Here is a 22,012-nt window from a genome sequence, read left to right as displayed (position 1 = left end):
ATTCACAAGTGATCTGGTTAGATCAGTGGATTGGTGTCTTTGAAGAGATCTAGCTCAGTGTCCATCTTAATTATGAATCTTTGCTCAGTTACCATAGATTACTAATTTCCTACTCTTTGTCAAATCTATATTTGTAATTCCTTTTTTCTGTTATTTGTTAATCCAATTTGAGCCAAATACTTCCTCCTGATGGAGAGGAGATATCTTTAGATCTAATTCTGTAATTGAATTTCTTGTATAAATAGTGGTGTTGATCAATAAAATGCTACCATAGAGTTGTAACTAGCACTCTTAGACCTTTGCCCTTATTTTTTCAGTTAGCAAGGCGTGGAATGAAGGTGGTTCTTATCAGCAGATCTCAGGAAAAATTGGATCAGGTTGCCAAGGAAATAAGTAAGTAGTTTTCTGGTCTTTTCTCAACTAGATTATTGAGAGCTAAAACAAGGGATGATGGGATTCAACCAATGAGCCTCATCAGCAGAAGTCCTATTCATGGCTTCCCTGCCTTTCATCTGCCCCTCCAGATGTTGCTGAACTTAACTATTATGGTCAATGGGATTATGGGAGTTAAAGGTTAAGCAACATTTGAAAGCTGGAGGCTTTCAAACATTTGAAAGGAGGTTAGTCAGCATTTACATCGGGTGGATCTAGTAGACATCGTGCAAGCACAAGCTTCCAAAAAGCCTTTTCACAGCTCAGGTCCTCTTATGAAGTAAAAACTGGTTAAAGCAGAGAGTAGATATAAATTGACAGTTCTCCCAGTGGAGTTATATAATGCAGGGTTGGCAGTTCTGGACACCACACCTCAAAAATTATATTGTGGAGCTGGAAAAAATGTAGAAAGGGGCAACAATAGGGAGCTGGAGCAATTCCCCTATGAAGAAAGGCTTCAGCGTTTTAATTGAAAGAAAGAGAGCACATGATAGAGTTGAATAAGACTAATTGAAAATATAGTTTTGCATTTAAAGCTGCCCATTTGTGGATGGACCTTAGAACTAGTAGAAGGTCCTACTGGAAAATTTAAGAATTGAACAGTATTGCACCTGTATATATTTTTCATCAGTTTTCGCATGTACATGTCACAAGTGCTCTGCTTTTGTTCCTTCTCCATAAATACGCTAAAACCTAAAAGCACAGTAAAAATACCATGTAATCATCATTGTAAGTAGCTGAAAATGAATATAAGTTACAGTCTCCCCTAGAATGTAGTTGGCAGGAGACCAGTGCCAGAAATAAGGTGGTAGAAAATATTAGCTAGTTTATGGCAGGTTAAGTTTATTTCCAAAATTATATTCAAAACATACTTGACACACCACCAGGAAACACTTTTACTCTGCAGGAATAATCAGTTTGCCAGCTTTAATAAAACAGCAGTTAAATAAAGGTTAAATAGCAATGTTAAAACGATCAAATACTCAAATCACACATACTGTTATATATACTATGATCAACACGTTTTCTAGAACTACCAAGAACCTGGGTGCTTGGAATCCCCCCCCCCTCCCCGATTTGTAACCATTCTAAATTTTAAAAAAATACCCAAGCAGTGTACAAAATACAATAGAAAACATAATGCAAACCATAAAACAAAGTTAAAAACATAAATTGACAAGAATTAAAAGCTTCTGAAATAGAATAAACTAATTAGCATGTTGTTGAGTTTGGAAGTAGTTGTTGATTTCTTTGTAAAAACAAAAAAACGAAAACGATATTGGAAGATGGTGTTCCCAGCACCTGGCATTCAGAGGCATACTATGTCTGACAGTAGGAGGAGAACATAGCCAGTCTGGCTACTAGCTATTGATAGCCTTAGCCTTCATGAATTTGTCTACTTTCTTTTTAACCATCCAAGTTGGTGATCATCATTATTTCTTGTGGGAGTGAATTCCAGAATTTAACTTATGTGTTGCGTGAAGAACAGCTTTTCTTTTGTCTGTTTTGAATCTTCCAGTATTTGTTTTCTTTGGATGTCCAGAAATTCTTACATCTTATCCTACAGCTATTCAGGGAAGACCGGCTTGAATTCTCTGTGATAATTTATTATGCGTATAATTTGTATTTATAATAGGAAATGGGGGACCCACGCTTGATAATTCTAGGCAGAAGGTGAAAAGGGATGCATTCACATCAAATTCATATCATGAGAGCTTTTTGAAATAGAGCGGGGAAAGTTGTTAAAGAGCTTAAGTATTGTTGTACTGTGTATTTTGGGTCTATGGACCGCACTCAAGCTGTGTGTGTGTGTGTGTTTCAAATATATAAGCATTAATATCTATGAGCTGGCCAACCTTTAAAAACAACCCAGAATAAGAGTTTTACAATTCTGGAATACTATAAACAGGTTTGGGGATGGAGAACTCTGTTTTACAAGCAGCAATGTCTACATTTATGAAAGATCTGAAACCATCATTGTCGCCTATTGATGCTGCAAAGCTTTGTAGCCACCCTTTCCCCTCTGCCGTGTACTATTTCCATGGTGAGAGGTGGTGGCTGAAATAGAGAAAGGCCCTGCTGGCAGATTTTTTTAAACAAAAAAATCTACTCTGAGTAGATTAGTATTTTATTTCATGTCAAAATTGTATAAATTTGGGTTCAGGAAGAAATTTTCTGTCATGTTTGCAAGTGATAGAATAGAAGTAGGAGATGTCTTGTAGTTCGTGCTTTTCCTAAATTGTGTGAACCATCAAGAGTATGCAATTTCTTGAAAAATATGATGAGACCTCACACTTTATTGATACATATCCCATATCTTGTTTAAGTCTTAACAACAGTAGAAACCAATAAAACAATGAAATCAAGTAACAAAACAGATTGGAGATTATGATCAGAACAGAATCAGACAAAATATTACAAAACAACATTAGTATAATTATAGTGGTGGTAACAAATCTGTTTAATGTGGTATTACTTAAGAGTTCAACATGTTTACTAAAGGGAACTTGGTTTGCATTGGGTCTGTCATTGTTGTAGTAAATATATCCCCTAAGTCTTATTAAGTGCTAGTAAATGGGTGCACATTTATTCATACCATAGTTTGAATTTTTATTATAAAAAGAGCTTGTCTAGCTACTAATGGACAGTTTCAACAACTGTTGCTATAAGTAATGATGATTTTAAAATGCAGTGTTTGAATAAAGTATCCAGGTTTAAAACTGAGTTTAGCAATCCACTAGATTGTATATATGGTGCAATCTGTGCAGGAACCTCTGGGCAGGTGTTTGCCTTTCAACAAGGCTAAAAATAGCATTCATTACCATAAGCATGAGGAACACACTCAGACATGAGCAGCATCACGATAACCTTGTGGGAGAACTTGGAAATGAACACAGTATTTTTCTTTCCAGTGCCAAATCATTCAAACTGGTGTAAACTACTTGAATGAAATTAATTTTCCCACCTGTCAAAATCAAGGTTTTTGCCATGTTTTCAGTGGATTGAAGGGAGGGTGATTCCTTCTCTCTGCTTACCCCATTCCAAGTCTGTAGAATTGAAGCAGTTGTATCCTGTCAGGTATGATAAAACACAGCATAATACATATGCGGTGCTATTGAGTTTTTAAAGAGTTGCTAGTCTAGGAGTATATTTGCTGGAGTGGGTGCTGGATTGGACAGAGGCGTACCTACGCTTAGGCCTCTCAACTTTCCACTGGCTCTTGCCCACAGAGTGACACCTTTGTCACATGACTGGTGGAGCTCCCTGCTCCAGCTACTGAGTGGATGGTGCTGTGGTCTAAACCACTGAGCGTCTTGGGTGTGCTGATAGGAAGGTCGGCGGTTCAAATCCCCATGACGGAGTGAGTTCCATTGCTCTGTCCCAGCTTTTGCCAACCTAGCAATTCAAAAGCACACCAGTGCAAGTAGATAAATAGGAATATGTTAAATCCTGAGCATGCCCAATGTCCATTGTGTAGCTCCTTTGGGCTGATCATCCCAGTAAATGATATGAAATATTTGTTTCTCTCACTCAACTTGGCAACTTTCCTCACTGCAGTACATGTGGGATTTTTTAACCAAGCCATTGATAAATTGTGCATTCATGGCAGAAACAGCTATGTAGCAGTGCATATTAATGTTACTCTTTTTCTAAATCCTGGATTATTTCTAAATCTTTGGTTATTACTTTTGCTAGCAGTAAAAACCTCAAGTATTTCATAACAAAGAAAGGAGAATGGGTAGTGTCCATTGATACATTTATCTGCAAATACCCTGACCGCAAGATTTCAAACATGAATGTGTAGTGATCGAGCAGATGTTGCTAAAAATAGCAAGCCTCCACCTCCCTTCACAGAGATGTTGAACTTGATTTTCTTCTGACGTGATCACAAGACCACTGCTGCAGTAGGGACTTAATGCTATTTACGTCGTTATTTTGCATAGCAGCATATCCCTGGGGATTTATAAACAATGCAGCTGTTCTGAAAGATGAAGTAGGAAGCAAACAGTTGCATCTGCCATTAGGGATATTAGGAGGGGGAGGGGGAAGCAAGCAATGGAATACAATTAGGCTCACAAGTCTGCATGAATGCATAAGCAATTGTTTTTCTCGGGAAAAACCTAGGAATGACTTTGTCCTTTAAACTCACAACTATTTTTATGAATTACTTGAAGTATTTTACCTTACCAGTGTCTGTTAAAACAATAACTTAGAATGAAGTAATGTGTAGGGTTATTGCATCTTTTATGATTTTATAATACTATGAATTCCATTCAACAGTTTGCATAACTGATCTGCCACTGCCCCCATGTGCCTCTAAAAAACCCCTTTGGAGTTGAGTGGTGGGGGAAATTGGAGGGGGAAAGACCATGGAGGCACTGAAGGCAAGAACAGTGAGTTTGTTGGGAGAGAGAGTGTGGACAAGAAGAGTGCATAATGATTAAAGGGGTGTTGCATGGTCTGTACAATGAGAGAGGTGGGTTATTTTATCAGCAGAGGTCTGGATCAAGGTGAAAAGACTGAAGTGAAAATGATAGAGAATAAGCTTGCGGTCAAATCGGATGATTTCTAGAGCATGCATCATTTGACAAAGGCCACACGCTGACAACTTAGTAAGCCATAAACCAGGGCTTACCATAAAAGAGCAACTTGTTAGTGCACACTGCTGAATTGCTCCGGCTGCACTTTCCCCCTAGCATCTGTGGGAGCAATAAACTACAATCCTTTGTTAAAAAAGAACTAGCACTCACAACTTTTTCTCTTCAAACAAACCATGATATAGTGTGCTCTGGGCCACATATTTATACTACAGGAAACTAGTATGTTTGCAACAAAAACATGAGGTGTGTAACACCTGAAAAACTAAAATACATACCCTACTGTTGTATGAAGGTAATACCATAGTTTCTTCAATGCCTAAAAATGTTTCAGTGAGGAATAACTCAGCTTCCTGAATAGAGGAAACAAAGGGGGGTGTCAGCAATAAAACAATGGTGGTACCAGAGAATATGGAGGATACAGAGTGAGAGGAATACTTAGAAGAAAATAAGTTCAGTGATGGATTATTTTGTGTTTGAGGCAATAGTGAGCCATCCATCTGTCCATGAAGAAGGGTTGAGTGGGGGAAAGTATGGGATAGAAGCAGAACTTGGTGACCTGTGTATTAGTGGTACCGAAAGTCAAAGAATTTGCTAGTCTTTCAGTGGCAGCCACAGAAAACACAGAATCGTTGTCTTTTGTGGCTGCAACTGAGGCAGGGAGGAAAGCAGATAAAACTTTTTTCTTGGTTAGATGATGGATACATGAATGAATAGTGACACAGGGAGGAAGAGAACCCGCTAAGCACAGTTTCTCAGTGGCCTACACCATAAAGGAGAAGTTTAGATTTTCGTCCCTTCAGTTTCAGAATTGATTCAGACTGTTCAGTTGAGACCCAAGAAAACAAGGCAAGAATTACATTCTACTTATAAGAATTGTGGACAGCTGTCTCAATTTTGTACCATTTTGTTCAGTCTACAAAATGGAGAGATTCATTTATTTCATAAGGTGGTCTGACAAGTCTGTTTGGTTGGTTGGTTGGTTCTAAGTGTCTTTGGGTTGCCGTGGACAAGATAAAGTTACTAACAAATTTAATTTCATTGAGGTGTGAGGAGCCAGAGAAGCTGAGCAGGTGGAGTTGAAATGGGTGGAGTGATAGGAAAAGGAGGAAGCCCTTAGTTCAGACTTTGCTGAGGGGTGGGGGCTGGGAGCGAAAAATGATGGTCTTTCTCGTTTATGACTTTGACTCAGTCTATCGCCAGCATGTAGCTCTTGACAGATTACTTCCAAGGGAATGCGGCCCTTAACATTAAAAAAAAAAAACCCACCCCATGCATAAAGCTTTTCTATGCGATATGTCTTAGGTCTTCATAAGACTGCGGTTGTATGGAAGATTTGGCATACGATGCAGTATGTCCTCCAAATAAGGTTGCACCTTCTTGCAAGCAGTTTCTGTAATCAACACTTAACATTTTTGATCCTCCCCAAGTTGAAATGACTGTGATAAGGTACAGCTTTCTGTAACAATGTGTTGGATCTCTCCTTACATACACTTAAGTCCTTCAGAATGCTTAAGCCATGTTGTTTGGAGGAGCTTTGGATTGTGTGAACATACTTAAGAGTGACATACTCTTATTCCTGTCACTAACAAACACTAGGAAACTACTTTCAGTGTCCCAAGCAGCTGAATATTTTGCTCCCATTGGACAGTATTTTGCTCCCATTGGACAGGACAAACTATTCCTTCACAAGGATACTCATGTTGGAACTTCGTTTGATCCAGTATGTCAGATGGATCATTTAAAATTGGTCTTAATGGCAAAAGACTGGTGGTTTCATTCTGGTAAGAACAACTTTAAATGCATGCCATGTGTTGATGATTAGTTTATTTGACCCATTAGGACTTAACAGAAGAGGTTTGTATTGGGATTTTAAAGTTTTCCATGTTTGTTGTAAAAGAATCCATGCTTATATTTGTGTGTGTGCTTTATTTCAGGAGAGCGGTTCAAGGTGGAAACGAAAACCATTCCTGCTGACTTTGAAGATCGTGAATCTATTTACAGAAACATAAAAGCAGGCCTGGAAGGTCTTGAGATTGGTGTCCTAGGTTTGTATCTTACTCTTATTTCCATGTTATTTGCTATGTTCTGGGAATCTTTGCTCCCAAGGAAAGTAGATAAAATTACTCAGTTCATAGCAACAAGTCATTTTGGAATAAACTTTGAAGCCTCTGTGCTTCATAAAACAGTTGTTCAGAAGTGGAAGAATTTGCACTGTTATCAAGAGTAGCTTATCCTACGAAAAAGGTCACCTCTTCTCTTATGTCCTTCATGCTTCAGACATCTATCTAGATACCTTTGTAGTAGTTTTCTTGTATTTTCCAGCGTGGTGAAGTTCAAGTATTGAGGCTAAAGCAGCTTCAAAGCTTAACCTCTTCCATTTTGCCCCTTCCTTCTACTGCATGTGTGATTGCTTAAATATGTCTAATAATATAGAGTTTAGGCCCCAGACATTTTTTTCACCTCCTCAGTCAGAGATTAGTATTCTTGTTTAGTGGGTTAGATGGTTCCTTTAGGATTTGGAGGACTTTCAAAGAAGTCTTTCTTATTGTTCAGGCTCCTGCTTGTCTTGTACTCTTTATTCTCAGCCATATTAAGGAAATCTCTTCAGATACATTTGAATTCCAGTAATGTGTTGCATCTCCTTTCTGACTAGAATATATCATAGAATTATAGAATTTTAGAACTGGAAAGGGACACCGAGGATCATCTAGTCTAACCTCCTGCTGTGCAGGAATCCCTTATGGGGATCGAACCTGTGACCTTGGTATTATCAGCACCACGCTCTAAAACCAACTGAGTTATCCAGTGGTTGTATGAGTGGTAGAATATATGTAAATCTGCACCCACGTATTCACTCAGTGTTATAGGCTAGATTTTTGCTTCTGGAAATGAAGCATTTTGCAGAGTATGGTCAAATATAGGTGATCCCAGATTCATAAGTTATTAATTTGTTGCATTGGAGACTGCAACTGCAGAAATAATATTACTGAGGAACAGCAAACTAGTTTATATTGTTCACCAACTGGAGGAAAGACTGGGGAAAAATAAGTTGGTACTCCTCTTCCTTTGGGCATTGATTGATCTGTTTCTGCCCTGCCACCACAAGGTGCCTGAAGTGAGAAGTGCCCTGCTTACACTAGCTGAAATCAATTTCCATATCTTCCACTCATTTGTTTTGCTGACATTTGGCTACTTAAATAGTTCATCGTAATACGCTGGAAAGTTGCTATGCCATATTGACTGGAGTTCTAGACTTGGACTACTTCCAAGACACTTCTTCTGAGCCCAGCCTATGTCATAGGGACATTAAAATGGGATAATGCCCCACATGTTGCTCTGAGATCATTAAAGATTAACTTGCCCACCTACAGTGTGAGAACATACCAGGAGCAAATGGCAACTGTTTGGGGGATACTTTCAATTCAGTAGGATTATCAGCTTAAACCAGGACTCGCCAAGTGCAGGATCTCCTCTTTGAGGATGTGTATTCATAAGACTATTTTTCTGAGCGATTCATTGTATTCATACCATGCAACTTTCTCCTGCAATGCCCAAACTGGTCCCCCACTTGACTGCATGGCAAATGGAAGCCATAGCAGACCAGTACAGATTTCAGTTGCTTCACACAAAGTTAAGTGCAACGCCACATGGAGTGGTCCTATACCATACTGTCAGACAGTATATGCATATTGAATTTAGGAATAAAGCACCAGTAAACGAAGCAAGAGAAGCTCACACTAGCAATTAAAATTAATTTAGATTTTACCAATTCTCTCTGCACTTTGGGAGATGATGGGAGGTTTTCCCTGATACATTGGAGTGTCTACTTTAGTGTAAGCAGTAAGTCTGATAATAAAACCTGGGGACACTATACTGTGCCATTGAAAAATTAGATTTAAACTATGCTCAGTAAATTTCATATGCTGCCAATTGATTGGGGGTGGAAGGAGGGGTACAATTTCACAGATATGAAGGGTATGAAAGCAGCTTTATGGAATGCTTTCATTTGTTGAATCTGTGTATAATGTACCTCGAAATAGCACAGGAGCAAGCAAACCTATTCAAAAAGCCAGTAATTGTTGCTGAAAACGTAGAATGCTTAATGTAATAAGAACGCCATTAATGAGGTTTCTCCTGCATTATTCTTTCACTCTACCTCTTCATCTACCCCCCAAAATTCTTTATGAACGGTTTTCAAAGAACTAGTGTGGTGTGTTGGTTTATACTGCCATCTAATGTACTGATGATGATCTGACTTGGGACTGATGTAAGAATACTGTCCCTTTGCAGGTTACTTTCTTCCCGAAATGACTCACTGTGTCATAAATACCTACTCTTCCGCAGTCATTTCTAATGAACAGAATCACAGTGGATGCTGTGATACAGTTTATGATCAGAAACTTGGAATGTTAATTTCTGATAATGAAATAAACTATCGCTTGGTATCCTTGCAAGTGTCGAGTGGAAAGTTTATTGGCATTGGACGTAATGCACACAAAAAGGCAAAACAAAGATAAAGGTATTCTATGAAGAAAACTTTGCAAAATGGAGTCAAAAAAGTAGAGATCAACTCTTCTGACAGCCTATTATTAATAATATTTAAATCTCTTACCCTCCATCATAAAAACATTCTAAAAAATTGCACTCACAGGAGTACGGTGGGTGCTGAAAATATCTATATTGAGTGCCAAAGGTGCATCTTCAGCAGTCAATGGGAACTATATAATAACTATAAAATAGATGCATCTCTGTGGGGAATTCCACAACTTAGCCACACAGAATTCCTTCCCTCTCCCGAGCCACCGCCATCCTGAACCGCTGAGGGCACTGGAATTACCAAGAAGGGCCCATTTCCTGCTCAACATCCAAGAGGGCCTGTAGGGAAGGAGGTAGTCTTTGAGATATTTGGAACATGTTGTTTAGGGGTTTTGAATACTAAAATGAGCACCTTGAAATGGGTTCCAAAATGTCTGGTAGTCAATGCAGCTGATCTAAAATAAGGATTATATGAGTTCTAAATCGAACCCCAGCCAGTAATCTGGCTTTGCATTTTGGACCAGTTGAAGTTTCTGAGTCCTCTTTAGCATCTGTCTTTCCAGGATTCAAACACAGTTTATTGGCCCTTATCCAGTCCATCACTGCATCTAGACACCAATTAAAAGCTTTCACAGCCCCTCCTGATTCAGATGTTATGGAGAAGTATGTCACCAGCATACTGGAGTTGCCTTTAACAGAATAAGTTAGGGGTCAGCAACCTAAGGCCCATGGGCTGGAAGTGACCCACGGAGATCGTTTGACCGGCCCACAAGCCACCCCCCAAACCAAGCTACCCTCTTGCGCACTGCGTTAAACCAGCGCTGCGCGGGGACTCATTTCCATGGCGCCGAAAATCGCATCTGCACAGATGCCAAAAAACACAGGCGCTCACGCAATCTGGCCCTTGGAGGGATCTCAGTGGGACTGATCTGGCCCAGGCAAGATAAACCTTGCTGACCCCTGGAATAAGTTATGTTGCCTCTCCTTTGCCGTTGTTCAGTGATCTTCTGTGTCCACATTGTTGATATTGTAAGAAACGCAGATGAATTTATAATCTGAACTATAAAGAGTTTTCCCACCAGGAACTGAGAGTCTAGGCATCAAGTGAATTCAGATTATTTAAAAGCTGAATATAGTGATGTACACATTTCATTTCAGAATGTAATACCTTGTGTGAACTTTTCCTTCTATTCCCCCCCCAGTAAATAATGTGGGTATGTCATATACTTATCCTGAATTCTTCCTTGACATTCCAGACCTAGATAAAGTAAGTATTGTCTTCTACTCTTGCCCCTCTTTTAATTTTTTAAGATAGACTTGTAAAAAAATAAGCACAACTTTGGATGTATTTCTATAAACATGATAAAAATAAGGTAGAATATGGTAGCAAAAAGAACAAAGAGTTTTCTATGCAGTCTCATAAATAATTGAATACTAAAATTGAGGTTCACAGTGATCATGTAATCCAAATACAAGGATTTAGGTTGTTGTCACAACCCAGTCCCATCTCCTAAATACTGATAAGATGGCTTTAAGTTAAACTTACTTTTGCATATCTTTTTCTTAAGCTGGTTAGGCAGGTTTCCTCTCAATTTTATTAAGCTATTTATTTTGATACAGAGGAATCAACAATTGAGGCTACCATGCTAGTCACTAAGACCAAAAATTGACCGATTTTGTGTTTTGCAACTACTTCATGTTTAAATTATCTTGACTGTTTTAACTGCTCATAAAATTTAGAATATTAGTGCCATGCATTTCACATAAGTGAGCAGTTCTGGGTTAACCATAGTGCTGAATGGGTTTTACTGCACCATGCTATCAAGTTGATAAAACCTATTTCCACCCACTTGGGTTTTCCTTGGCTTGGTTTGACTAGCAATAAGCCAAAATATTTTCTCAAAACTTGAGAAAATACAGGTTTATTTCTAGCCACTCAGAGGTAAATCAGAGTTTGCTGAGATTTGTATTATCAGCCAAGAAATTATGAAGCTAAGGAGCATCTCTGTCACAATCTCTTGTCCAGTTCTCTTCCTTATCACATGAAACAGTGTAAGTTATTCAATAGCCGCTTTGCCGTGTGTTTGTGGGGAGGGCTCTTCCCCCTGCAGGCCCACTCTCCATCAGGCCAGGGGGCGGGGCCCACGCTCACCACTGCCGCAGCTTTGGGGACACTAGTGCTGCTGCAGCGGTTGTTTGAAGTGTTTTTATATGTTTTAAACTGTTTTTATTTTTGCTTTGTTGTACCACCATAAGCGGTGGCTTTTATCTATGTATTTTTATTTTGGTTTGGTTTATTTTGGGTTGGGGTTGGGTGGTTGTGGAGTGGGGTGGGGATTGGTTTTGTTTTCATGTAATTGTTTTTTATTTGTTTGCTTTTATATTCTGTAAATGGAGGCGAATATTAGGCTTGGGATTCCTACTGTGGAGGGGCGAGGGAGGTATGGCGGTGGGGGCAGATGTCATAGGCGAAGGGGATCGAGATACGGATATGCTCGTACCCCTTCCAATCTGCGCCCCATCCCGAGAGACGAGGGTAGGGTGAGCAAGGATTACTCACCTCCGTCACTGGTGTTGTGCAATGCCAGGTCTATAGGCAACAAAACCGCCACCCTGCGAGATTTCTTCACCTCGCAGGGGGTTGACCTGGCATGTGTGACTGAGACCTGGGTGCGCGAAGGGGATACTGTTACCTTACGAGAGATGGTGCCCCCGGGTTTCTCCGTCCTTCACCAGTCGCAGACTGTGGGCCGGGGGGGGAGGGGTGGCGTTATTAATCCGGGAAGATTGTTCTTTCAGGGCTCTACCATCGCCATCGATCCCCGGCATTGAATGTGTTGGCCTAGTGTGGGTCTCCGAGGTGAGCTTGGCTGTCTGGCTGGTGTACCGGCCACCTAGCGCACCAGCAGCCACCCTGTCAGGCCTGCTGGAGGCGGTGGCCGGCTGGGCCTTGGAGTTCCCTAACCTATTGGTATTGGGGGACTTCAACATCCATGCTGATGCCACTCCCTCCTCACAGGCTCTGGACCTGGTGTCTTCCATGGCGACACTAGGGCTCTCCCAGTTTGTTTCGGGCCCCACACATCAAGCAGGCCACACGCTGGATTTGATCTTTGGCATCGGTATAGATGTGATCATGTTTCCTTCGATGAAGGTGCCATGCTCTGAAAGCCAGGATTGACGTTCCACCCCCACCCTGCTTGGGTGGCGAGCCAATTTGGGCTCGCCCGCAGAGGCTGATGGACCCTGATAGATTCCGTCAAGTCTTGCGGGACCTTTCTCCCCCTGGCGACTCATTGACTGAGCTTGTTGAGGCCTGGAATACCCAGCTCCTAGCAGCCATCAATGAGATCGCACCTAAGCGCCCTCTGCGACCCCGCAGAAACCGGGCTCCCTGGTTTACCGAGGAGCTCCGGAAAATGAAGCGGGACCTCAGACGGCTAGAGCGAGTATGGCGGGGTGCCCGTGACGGAGCTTCAAGAACATCTTATAGGGTTTTTATGAAAACCTACGAGATGGCAGTGAAGGCCGCTAAGAAGTCCTACTTCTCGGCCTCCATTGCATCCGCTAGCTCTCGCCCGGCGCAATTATTTAGTATAATTCGGTCTTTAACGTCCCTTGAAGGACAGCCAAATTTAAATAACAATTTGACACACAGCTGTGAGGCATTCGCGAGCTTTTTTGCGGAGAAGGTCTTGTTGCTCCGCCATGACCTCCCTGCCAATTTGGATACAATAAAGGAACTGGAGGCCCCTCGACTGTCTTCGGGTTCAGTATTAGACCACTTTGACTGGATATCCCCAGCCGATGTGGACAGACTCCTCCAAGCTGGAAAGCCCACCACCTGTCCTCTCGACCCGTGCCCGTCCTGGCTGATTAGAGCGTGTCCAGACGAGGTGCGGGCCCCCCTGGGGGATATCATCAATCTGTCCCTTGGCACCGGGACATTCCCAGGGGAACTGAAGGAGGCAGTGGTGCGCCCGCTCTTAAAGAAAACATTATTAGATCCTTTAGATCTATCTAATTACTGCCCAGTTTCGAATCTTCCATTCCTGGGTAAGGTGATTGAGAGAGCGGTTGCTGAACAGCTTGGTAGGTTTCTGGATGAAACATCAGCTCTGGATCCATTCCAGTCCGGCTTCCGTGCTGGTCATGGGACCGAGACGGCTCTGGTCGCCCTAACAGATGATCTCCGCAGGCAGCTGGATCGAGGCGGGTCGGGGCTGCTGATTCTTCTAGACCTGTCAGCAGCCTTCGACATGGTCGATCACGAACTCCTGGACCACCGCCTTGCCGACGTGGGGATCCAGGGCACAGTCCTTCAATGGCTGCACTCGTTTCTCTCTGGTCGGGGACAGAGGGTGGCGCTTGGGGGGGAATTGTCATCCCGTCACTCCTTGGTGTGTGGTGTGCCCCAGGGTGCAATACTCTCCCCGATGCTTTTTAACATCTTTATGCGCCCCCTCGCCCAGCTTGTCCGGAGTTTTGGGCTGGGCTGCCATCAGTATGCTGATGACACCCAACTCTATCTGTTGATGGACGGCCACCCAGACTTGGCCCCAGACACACTGATCAGATGCTTGGAGGCTGTGGCTGGATGGTTTCGTGGGAGCCGGTTGAAGTTAAATCCTTCGAAGACAGAGGTCCTCTGGCTGGGACGGGACGACATGGGACTGAGGGGGCAACTCCCATCTCTTGCGGGGGTGCAATTAGTGCCAGCACCGTCCGTTAAGAGTTTGGGTGTAATCTTCGATACCTCCCTCTCCGTGGAGGCGCAGATTGCAGCTATAACAAAGGCGGCATTTTTTCATCTCCGCCAAGCTAAGCAGTTGGCTCCTTACCTCTCTCGCCCTGACCTAGCCACTGTGATCCACGCGACGGTCACCTCCAGACTGGATTATTGTAACTCGCTCTACGTGGGGCTGCCCTTGAGACTGACCCAGAAACTCCAGCGGGTGCAGAATGCCGCAGTGAGACTCCTTACGGGGTCTTCGCTTAGAGATCACATTCATCCGGTGCTATATAAGCTGCACTGGCTCCCGGTGGAGTACAGGATCAGGTTTAAGGTGCTGGTTTTAACCTTCAAAGCCCTATACGGCCTAGGGCCCTCGTACCTACGGGACCGCCTCTCTTGGTATGCCCCACAGAGGAACTTACGGTCTTCAAATAAAAACACCTTGAAGGTCCCAAGCCACAGAGAGGTTAGGCTGGCCTCAACTAGAGCCAGGGCTTTTTCGGCTGCGGCTCCAACCTGGTGGAACGCTCTGTCACAAGAGACAAGGGCCCTGCAGGACTTGACATCTTTCCGCAGGGCCTGCAAGACAGAGCTGTTCCACCTGGCCTTTGGTCAGGGCGCAGCCTGACTCCCTCCTTTGGCAACCTTACAAGACTTTAGTTTATGGTTGCCATTAATTTTGATTTTAATTCATTTTTATAATGTTTTATAATGTTGTACTGTTTTAGTGTTGTTAGCCGCCCTGAGCCCGGCTTCGGCTGGGGAGGGCGGGATATAAATAAAATTTATTATTATTATTATTATTATTATAGCATTTATTACCAGAGCAAAGGTACTTATTCTGTATACCTGTGAAGTGTTCTGTACTGAGTATAGTTGATGTGATAGTGGGAAACTTTTGTGTTATTTTTAAAATTTAACAACTGCTTCCTTACCTGGCTTAAGTAAATAAGCACGTCATACATCTCAATTGCTGCCGTTTTTGTTTAAATCAGGAATTTATGGTATCCTGCTATAGTGCCGTATTTCATTGGGTTTTTTTTCCTTATAGACAATTGACAAGCTGGTGAATATTAATATCATATCTGTGTGCAAGGTAAGTGCCACCTTGTGTAGATGTGGGGGGAGAGGATATGGCACCTTTTTTCTATTTGTCAGTATCAAGTAATTCAGTTGTTTGTCATAAATATCGTATTCACCCATGCAGTCTGCCTATTGTAGGTGCAGTTTCACACTCCTGTTTTGTCAAGTTGTTACAATTGCTTGCCTGGAGCAATAGCTTCCACATAAGTCTGTTTTCTTTAGTAGCCTCTGGAAGTGACTCTGCAGCTGATAATAACACAACTTTCTCTCTCAGAATGCTCTGGGACGCTATAGGGAAACACCAGTGGTGGCTGTAATCAATGGTACACTCAGTGTGTTACTGCTGCCTGCCCATAAGGGTTCATCAGAGGGAATCCACCAGAGAGCATTTTGTTCTCTGTAGCCTGCTCTGGTCCAAAACTATTCTTTTGTTACCCACAATGCTCATTTTTAAAATAATCTTGGAGTTCTGAAAATTAGTTATAATTTCTAAAGCACTCTTCCTGGCATCTCCCTCGCCTCCATAGAATATGATGTGGGGAAGGAGCCCCACTGATTCACATAAGCACATCACACCAGTGCAAATTCTCACATCTACTGACTGTTCTTGTATTCAAAGAGCTTCAAGCATGTGGCCTTTCTGAGATTTTTCAGGTGGACACTGCATGTGAAGTGGTCATGAGCTCTTGATTGCCCTTGCAATCACTATGATTACATGGTTTGTCCCATTACCACATGAAAATGCTTAACTGAAAGACTGTAAGTGATAGTTAATAAAAGCAGGAAATACCTTTATATTTGTCATATTTAGCTTGGATTTAATTCTCCAAGGTCCCTGTTTCTGTTATGTTTGCATGGTTATCCTTTCCTCTATCTCCAAAGACAATGGTATAGAGATGACAACTTTTTTAAAAAAAGAAGTTATCATAGCAATTATAAAAGATGACATTAGGAATAGCGCTCCCAAAATGTAAATTGCTATACAAGTTTGTACATTGTTGCAACTTCTGTCTGGCATAGGTCGTTTTTCATTCCGGCTTAACACATCATGATGAGTGTGACTCAGCAAAAGTCACCAATTTACTCCATGACGGACCCAGGACATCTGCATCCTCCAAGGCCATCTCTTGGCAAAGGAATTGTGTAGGATAGGACATTATGCAAAATGTGTACAAAATGGCTGTCCCCATTCTGCTTCAATTATGACACCAATGATTTGTTTTGACCTGGTGCAATCCATTAAAAAGAAGCATTGTAGCCAGACCACTTCAGTTCATGTCAGCAAGATTTGGCCATGGCTCACAGCCATTAAAGATGATGATAGAGGCCGTATTGTGGATTGCTTGTCCTGTTCTCACACTTTAGCATACTGTGATGCTGGATTTTAGAATTGGTTGGTGCCTATTAAGAAGAATCATAGAATCTAAGGTAGAATGGAGCCAAAAGAGCATCTATTTCTCTTTCTACCTTAAATCACAGTGCCATACAAACTTCATGATAATCTTCACAAAGCTTCCACTGTCCTTATGCCATCATTTGAACTTTGTGGTATGGTGGTGGCATAACTAGAATTCTTGTACGTCTACCAGAAATCAGTGCCTAGAATCAGTATTATGAGGTATGTGACTGTAATTTCACCAAGATGGTATTTAGAAGCCCCTAATCAGTGGTGCTGTAGCAGTACAAACAAGAAAGAAGAGCAGACTACCGGTGTGTACTGTAACAAGTACAAATGAGTTCATCTGATTCACTGCACATGCTTTGTGCAAGAACCAAGTGACACCAATAGAATAAAAATATGCTGCTTCCACAAATGAAGGCCTTCAATTCTCCTAGACTATTTTGAGGTGAAGAGGTGTTGGTTTCTTTATAAGGAGGCAGAGAGGCTTCCCTCAATCTGGTGTCTGCATCCCACTCAATCACCAGGTTTTTGTTTCTTATTTATTTTTTCAGATGACACAATTGGTGCTGCCCAGCATGCTGGAAAGGTGAGTCACACAAATACTATCCAGACAGTCATCATTATTTATAGGGGAGAATCCTTTCTTTGAAAAATTCATTACTATGACTAATCAGCCTGGCCTCCATGTTTCAGTGGCAAAGTAATGCCGTGTGAGTCATGGTTCTGGGTGCATGAATCATCAGACGTGGAAGCCTATCTCCACTTGATTCCCTTTTTTATTTTCCCTTTTCCCTTCACTGTTGTGGTGATTTCTTTTAAAATGGAATTTTAAAAAACCCTTCTGACTCATCGGTGTGAACTCAACAACCTGCAGTTCTGTGGGGGTGGCTGTGGTTACTGGGATGTTCCCGGGAATAACCTTTTTAAAGCAATTTCTGAGAGGCACGAGAAGCAAAATGGGTATAGAGAATAAGCTCTTGTTGTATTGCAGGTGGCAGATTGAGGGAAGTGTGCAAACAAAAGCAGGAAGCTCCTGGAATAACATGGTGCTGTAATATATACAACCTTTTGGTGCTTGTCTCCTGTAAGCTTCCTGCCTGTAAGGCTATCACACTAAGTCCTATAGAGCTTGTGTTGGGGTTTCCCAGTCACTTGACTGCTGCATGACGCAGATAGTCCTTCTGAAAGTATAAAACTCCCCACTTCCTCCATTCCTCCCACATGAATTAGAAAGAAAGAAAGATTGGATGCAAAAAGACACCCTGCCATTGGTATCTTTCTCATCCTGCTTCAGACTGGTATAAGTGTAATTTTCAGCACTGTGTTCTTGTTCAACATTACAAATGGTCTTCCATCCTTTCAGGATTGTTCTATCGCAGAAGGGAATGTGTGGTATTCCAGATGTTGCCGAGCTATTGATCACGTCATCTCAGATGACTGGTCATGCTAGCTGAGTGATGGGAGATGGGAGGTCAACAGCATCTCGAGAGCCATAGGTTTCCCACCCTTCTTCTGCAGGAATCAATTCCCTCTTGCTCAGTGGAGACACAAACTAAGGTAGCTGGAAAACTAGTCTCGCTGCAGGTGATCTATTCCAATCTCTTCATTCTTGGTAGAGTTCCCGCTTGCCTCCATAAGAATTCTGCCCACCCACTTTTACTGACTTGCGGTGACTCAGTCTAGAGATCAAATAATTGCAAATGTATATTTCACAAGCTTCTGAATTTCTTGACTTCAACCGTAACAATGTTGATGCAGACAGTTCAATTCCCTTTTATAAATTTCCTCTTATATGTGTTCCTCACATATCTGAGACTTGCTCAGAACTTCTCTGAGACCGTAGTAGTCTTTAGCATCCAATTAATCCTGCCATACCACTTGCTCTAGTTCTTGAGCATAATACAGTGGAGATCATCTGTTCACTCCCTGTGGATGATGGCACACTATCCTTCTCCGGAGTTTAGGATGACCAGGAAGAGTTGGAAGTAGGCAACTCTGGGGTTGTGATGATTGTAAAGACTCTTACCTCTGCCACCATTGCATTTGCTCATTGTTGTCCAGAGGAACTCTTCTGGATGGTGAAAGGCCATGTTATTAACTATAGTTTTGTATCCAGTCTTTCATACTTTTTAGCTACAGGTTCAAATATGCAGTTGCATCTCCACTCCAGAGTTTTCTGAATAAAACAAATTATTTGGATCTGTTCTAGGCTGGTTTTAGGCCTTGTTTTGGCATAAACAGCTGTGGTAGATAACATATCTGGGAGATGGGCAAGCGAAGAAGAAGAAGAGTTTGGATTTGATATCCCGCTTTATCATTACCTGAAGTGCCAGCCTGCTGTTTCTTTTGGATCTGTCAGTAGTTTTCAGAACTATCAACTGTTATATGCTTCTGGGCCATCTTGCTGGGATGAGTGTATGTGATACCATTCTTCCAGCAGTTCCATTACCATACAGATGTCTGTACTCAGAAAGTGGTGATTGGAGACCGCTGTCTTACCCTTTGGGCTTTGACCTATGGTGTACCACAAAGTTCCATTTTTTCCTCGTGCTTTTGAGTATTTACATCAAATCCGCTCCTTCCTCCTGGGCCGTGTTCAGAAAGTGGTGGTGGGGGATGAGTGTTCAGACCCCTGGGCTCTCATTTGTGGGGTGCCTCAGGGTTCTGTCCTCTCCCCCATACTTTTCAACATCTACATGCAGCCGCTGGGAGTGATCATCAGGGGGTTTGGGCTGGGTGTTCATCAGAATGAGGTTGATACCCAGCTCTACCTCTCTTTCAAATCGGAACCAGTGAAGGGAGTGAAGGTCCTGTGTGAGTGTCTGGAGGCGGTTGGAGGATAGATAGCGGCTAACAGATTGAGGTTGAATCCTGACAAGACAGAAGTACTGTTTTGGGGGGACAGGAGGCGGACAGGTGTGGAAGACTCCCTGGTCCTGAATGGGGTAACTGTGCCCCTCAAGGACCAGGTGCGCAGCTGGGAGTCATTCTGGACTCACAGCTGTCCATGGAGGCACAGGTCAATTCTGTGTCCAGGGCAGCTTTTTATCAGCTCCATCTGGTATGCAGGCTTAGACCCTACCTGCCCACGGACTGTCTCACCAGCATTCTGGTTATCTCTTGCATTCTGGTTATCTCTTGCTTAGACTACTGCAGTGCGCTCTATGTGGGACTACCTTTGAAGGTGACCTGGAAACTACAATTAATCCAGAATGTGGCAGCTAGACTGGTGACTGGGAGTGGCCGCCAAGCCCATATAACACCGGTCTTGAAAGAGCTACACTGGCTCCCAGTAAGTTTCCGAGCACAATTCAAAGTGTTGGTCTGACCTTTAAAGCCCTAAATGGCCTCAGTCCAGTATACCTGAAGGAGCGTCTCCACCTCCATCGTTCTGCCTGGACACTGAGGTCCAGCACCGAGGGCCTTCTGGCGGTTCCCTCACTGCGAGAAGCCAAGTTACAGGGAACCAGGCAGAGGGCGTTCTCGGTAGTGGCACCTGCCCTGTGGAACGCCCTCCCACCAGATGTCAAAGAGAAAAATAACTACTAAACTTTTAGAAGACATCCAAAGGCAGGCCTGTTTAGGGAAGCTTTTCATGATTAATAGGTTATTGTATTTTAGTCTTTTATTGGAAGCTGCCCAGAGTGGCTGGGGGGACCCAGCCAGATGGGCGGGGTATAAATAATAAATTATTATTGTTATTAAACCTTTGGATGAGATCATCTGGCGTTTTTGAGCTGAGATGTTACCAGGATACAGATGACACACAGCTTTTCCTCTTGATTCCATTGTCTGATCTCAGGGAAGCAGTGGAGGTGATGAACCAGTGTCTAGAGTCAGTGCAGGGTGAATAAAGGTTAACAAGCTGAAACTTAATTCCACAAAGCAGAGTTATTATTGGTTATGAGTACTGGAGACCTAGATAAGATAGTTCAATCTGTCCTGGTTGGGGTTACACTGTTCTTTAAGTAGTAGGTATGTAACTTGGGTGGGGGTATTCCTTGATTCATCACTTTTCATGGATGCTCAATTGGTGGTTGCTAACTTGTGTTTTGTCATCTTCAACTGATAATCCATCTGTGACCAAACCTGGAGAAGATGGGCTTGGCATAAGTAATTCATGCAAAGAATCCACCACCATGTTTGGTGTATAATATTTGTATACTATCTTAGGATGACGCTGATGATGACAGTAATGATCATAATAAATGTGCACTTTGACTTTATAAAACATATTTTATAGCCACAGGAATTGAGAACAAAAAGCATTAAACATCAAATGCATTGCAACCATAAATTGGTGGCTTAGTACTGCAACGATCATGATTTCACATATACAAATAGAAACTAATCCCCTGCCTCAGCCCACTCTGTGCAGTATAATAAAACCATAGTAGTATGAAATTGATGCCTTCTATAAAATAGACAGAAATTGATTATTAAAAATAATTAATAGTTGCAAGGCAGTTCACAGAACTAAAGCAACACAAAGCAATTAAATACATAGCTACTCCGTTTCCTATCTAAAAATAGCAGCACACCACACTTCACCAGAAAGTGCACTGAAATAAAAATGTCTTCATAGTCTGCTTAAAGGTCAATGCAGACCATTCTGACCACTCGCGAGCAGCATCTTGTGCAAGTAGATGGTTGTTAGAACAGACTGACACTCCCTGAGAAGCAAATGCTATGCAGTCTTTCTCGAGGTGCTAGAAATTGTTCCAACCCTCTTAAGAAAAAGATCCACATTCTGTGGTAAGGTTACTTACATTCTGCATAAAGCCAAATTCATCACCTGTTATGTATATTCTATCCATAACCATACTGCACAAAGATAAGTGGTACACTGTGCAGCACAACAGCACAATCTTTGCCTAGAGCAGTGGTGCGCAATTCAAATCACGACAAACATTAAATTGTTGGCTCCCCCCCCCCCCCCGGCCGCCTCTAGAAGTTAATTGTATTACAGAGGCAGCTTGCTTTTTACCACTTTACATAGAGCTGGGGCAGACGAGGGTTGCCATAACAACAATGGGAGAGCTAAATATAGCATGTTTTTCTACAATTTTGCTTAAGGTAGAATGCTGATGAGGTATTAGGGTGTGTTCAGTCAGTCACTTTGTGCATTCATGTTAGACAAATCTGATTAGAGAGAGCTAGAGAATGTGTAGTAAAATTTTATATATAAAGAGATCCATTGGCTCAGTTCCAGCTTGCCAAGCT

At 42.2% G+C, this 22,012-nt stretch overlaps 1 protein-coding gene across 1 annotated transcript in view; it reads left to right on the top strand.

Annotated features, from left to right (window-relative positions):
• HSD17B12 (hydroxysteroid 17-beta dehydrogenase 12) overlaps window positions 1-22,012 on the top strand; it is a 57,712-nt gene that overhangs the window by 23,269 nt on the left and 12,431 nt on the right. Inside the window, exons 3-7 of the mRNA XM_083752208.1 lie at window positions 318-393; window positions 6,968-7,078; window positions 10,772-10,836; window positions 15,356-15,400; window positions 17,341-17,375. Of these exons, the coding sequence (XP_083608334.1) occupies window positions 318-393; window positions 6,968-7,078; window positions 10,772-10,836; window positions 15,356-15,400; window positions 17,341-17,375 (332 nt within the window). The remainder of the gene's footprint in view (window positions 1-317; window positions 394-6,967; window positions 7,079-10,771; window positions 10,837-15,355; window positions 15,401-17,340; window positions 17,376-22,012) is intronic.

This window comes from Podarcis gaigeae (genome assembly GCF_964106915.1).
Source record: "Podarcis gaigeae genome assembly, chromosome: 1".
Taxonomy (NCBI): domain Eukaryota; kingdom Metazoa; phylum Chordata; class Lepidosauria; order Squamata; family Lacertidae; genus Podarcis; species Podarcis gaigeae.
The sequence above is the reverse complement of the archived record's forward strand: the minus strand, read 5'-3'. Positions and strand labels throughout refer to the sequence as shown.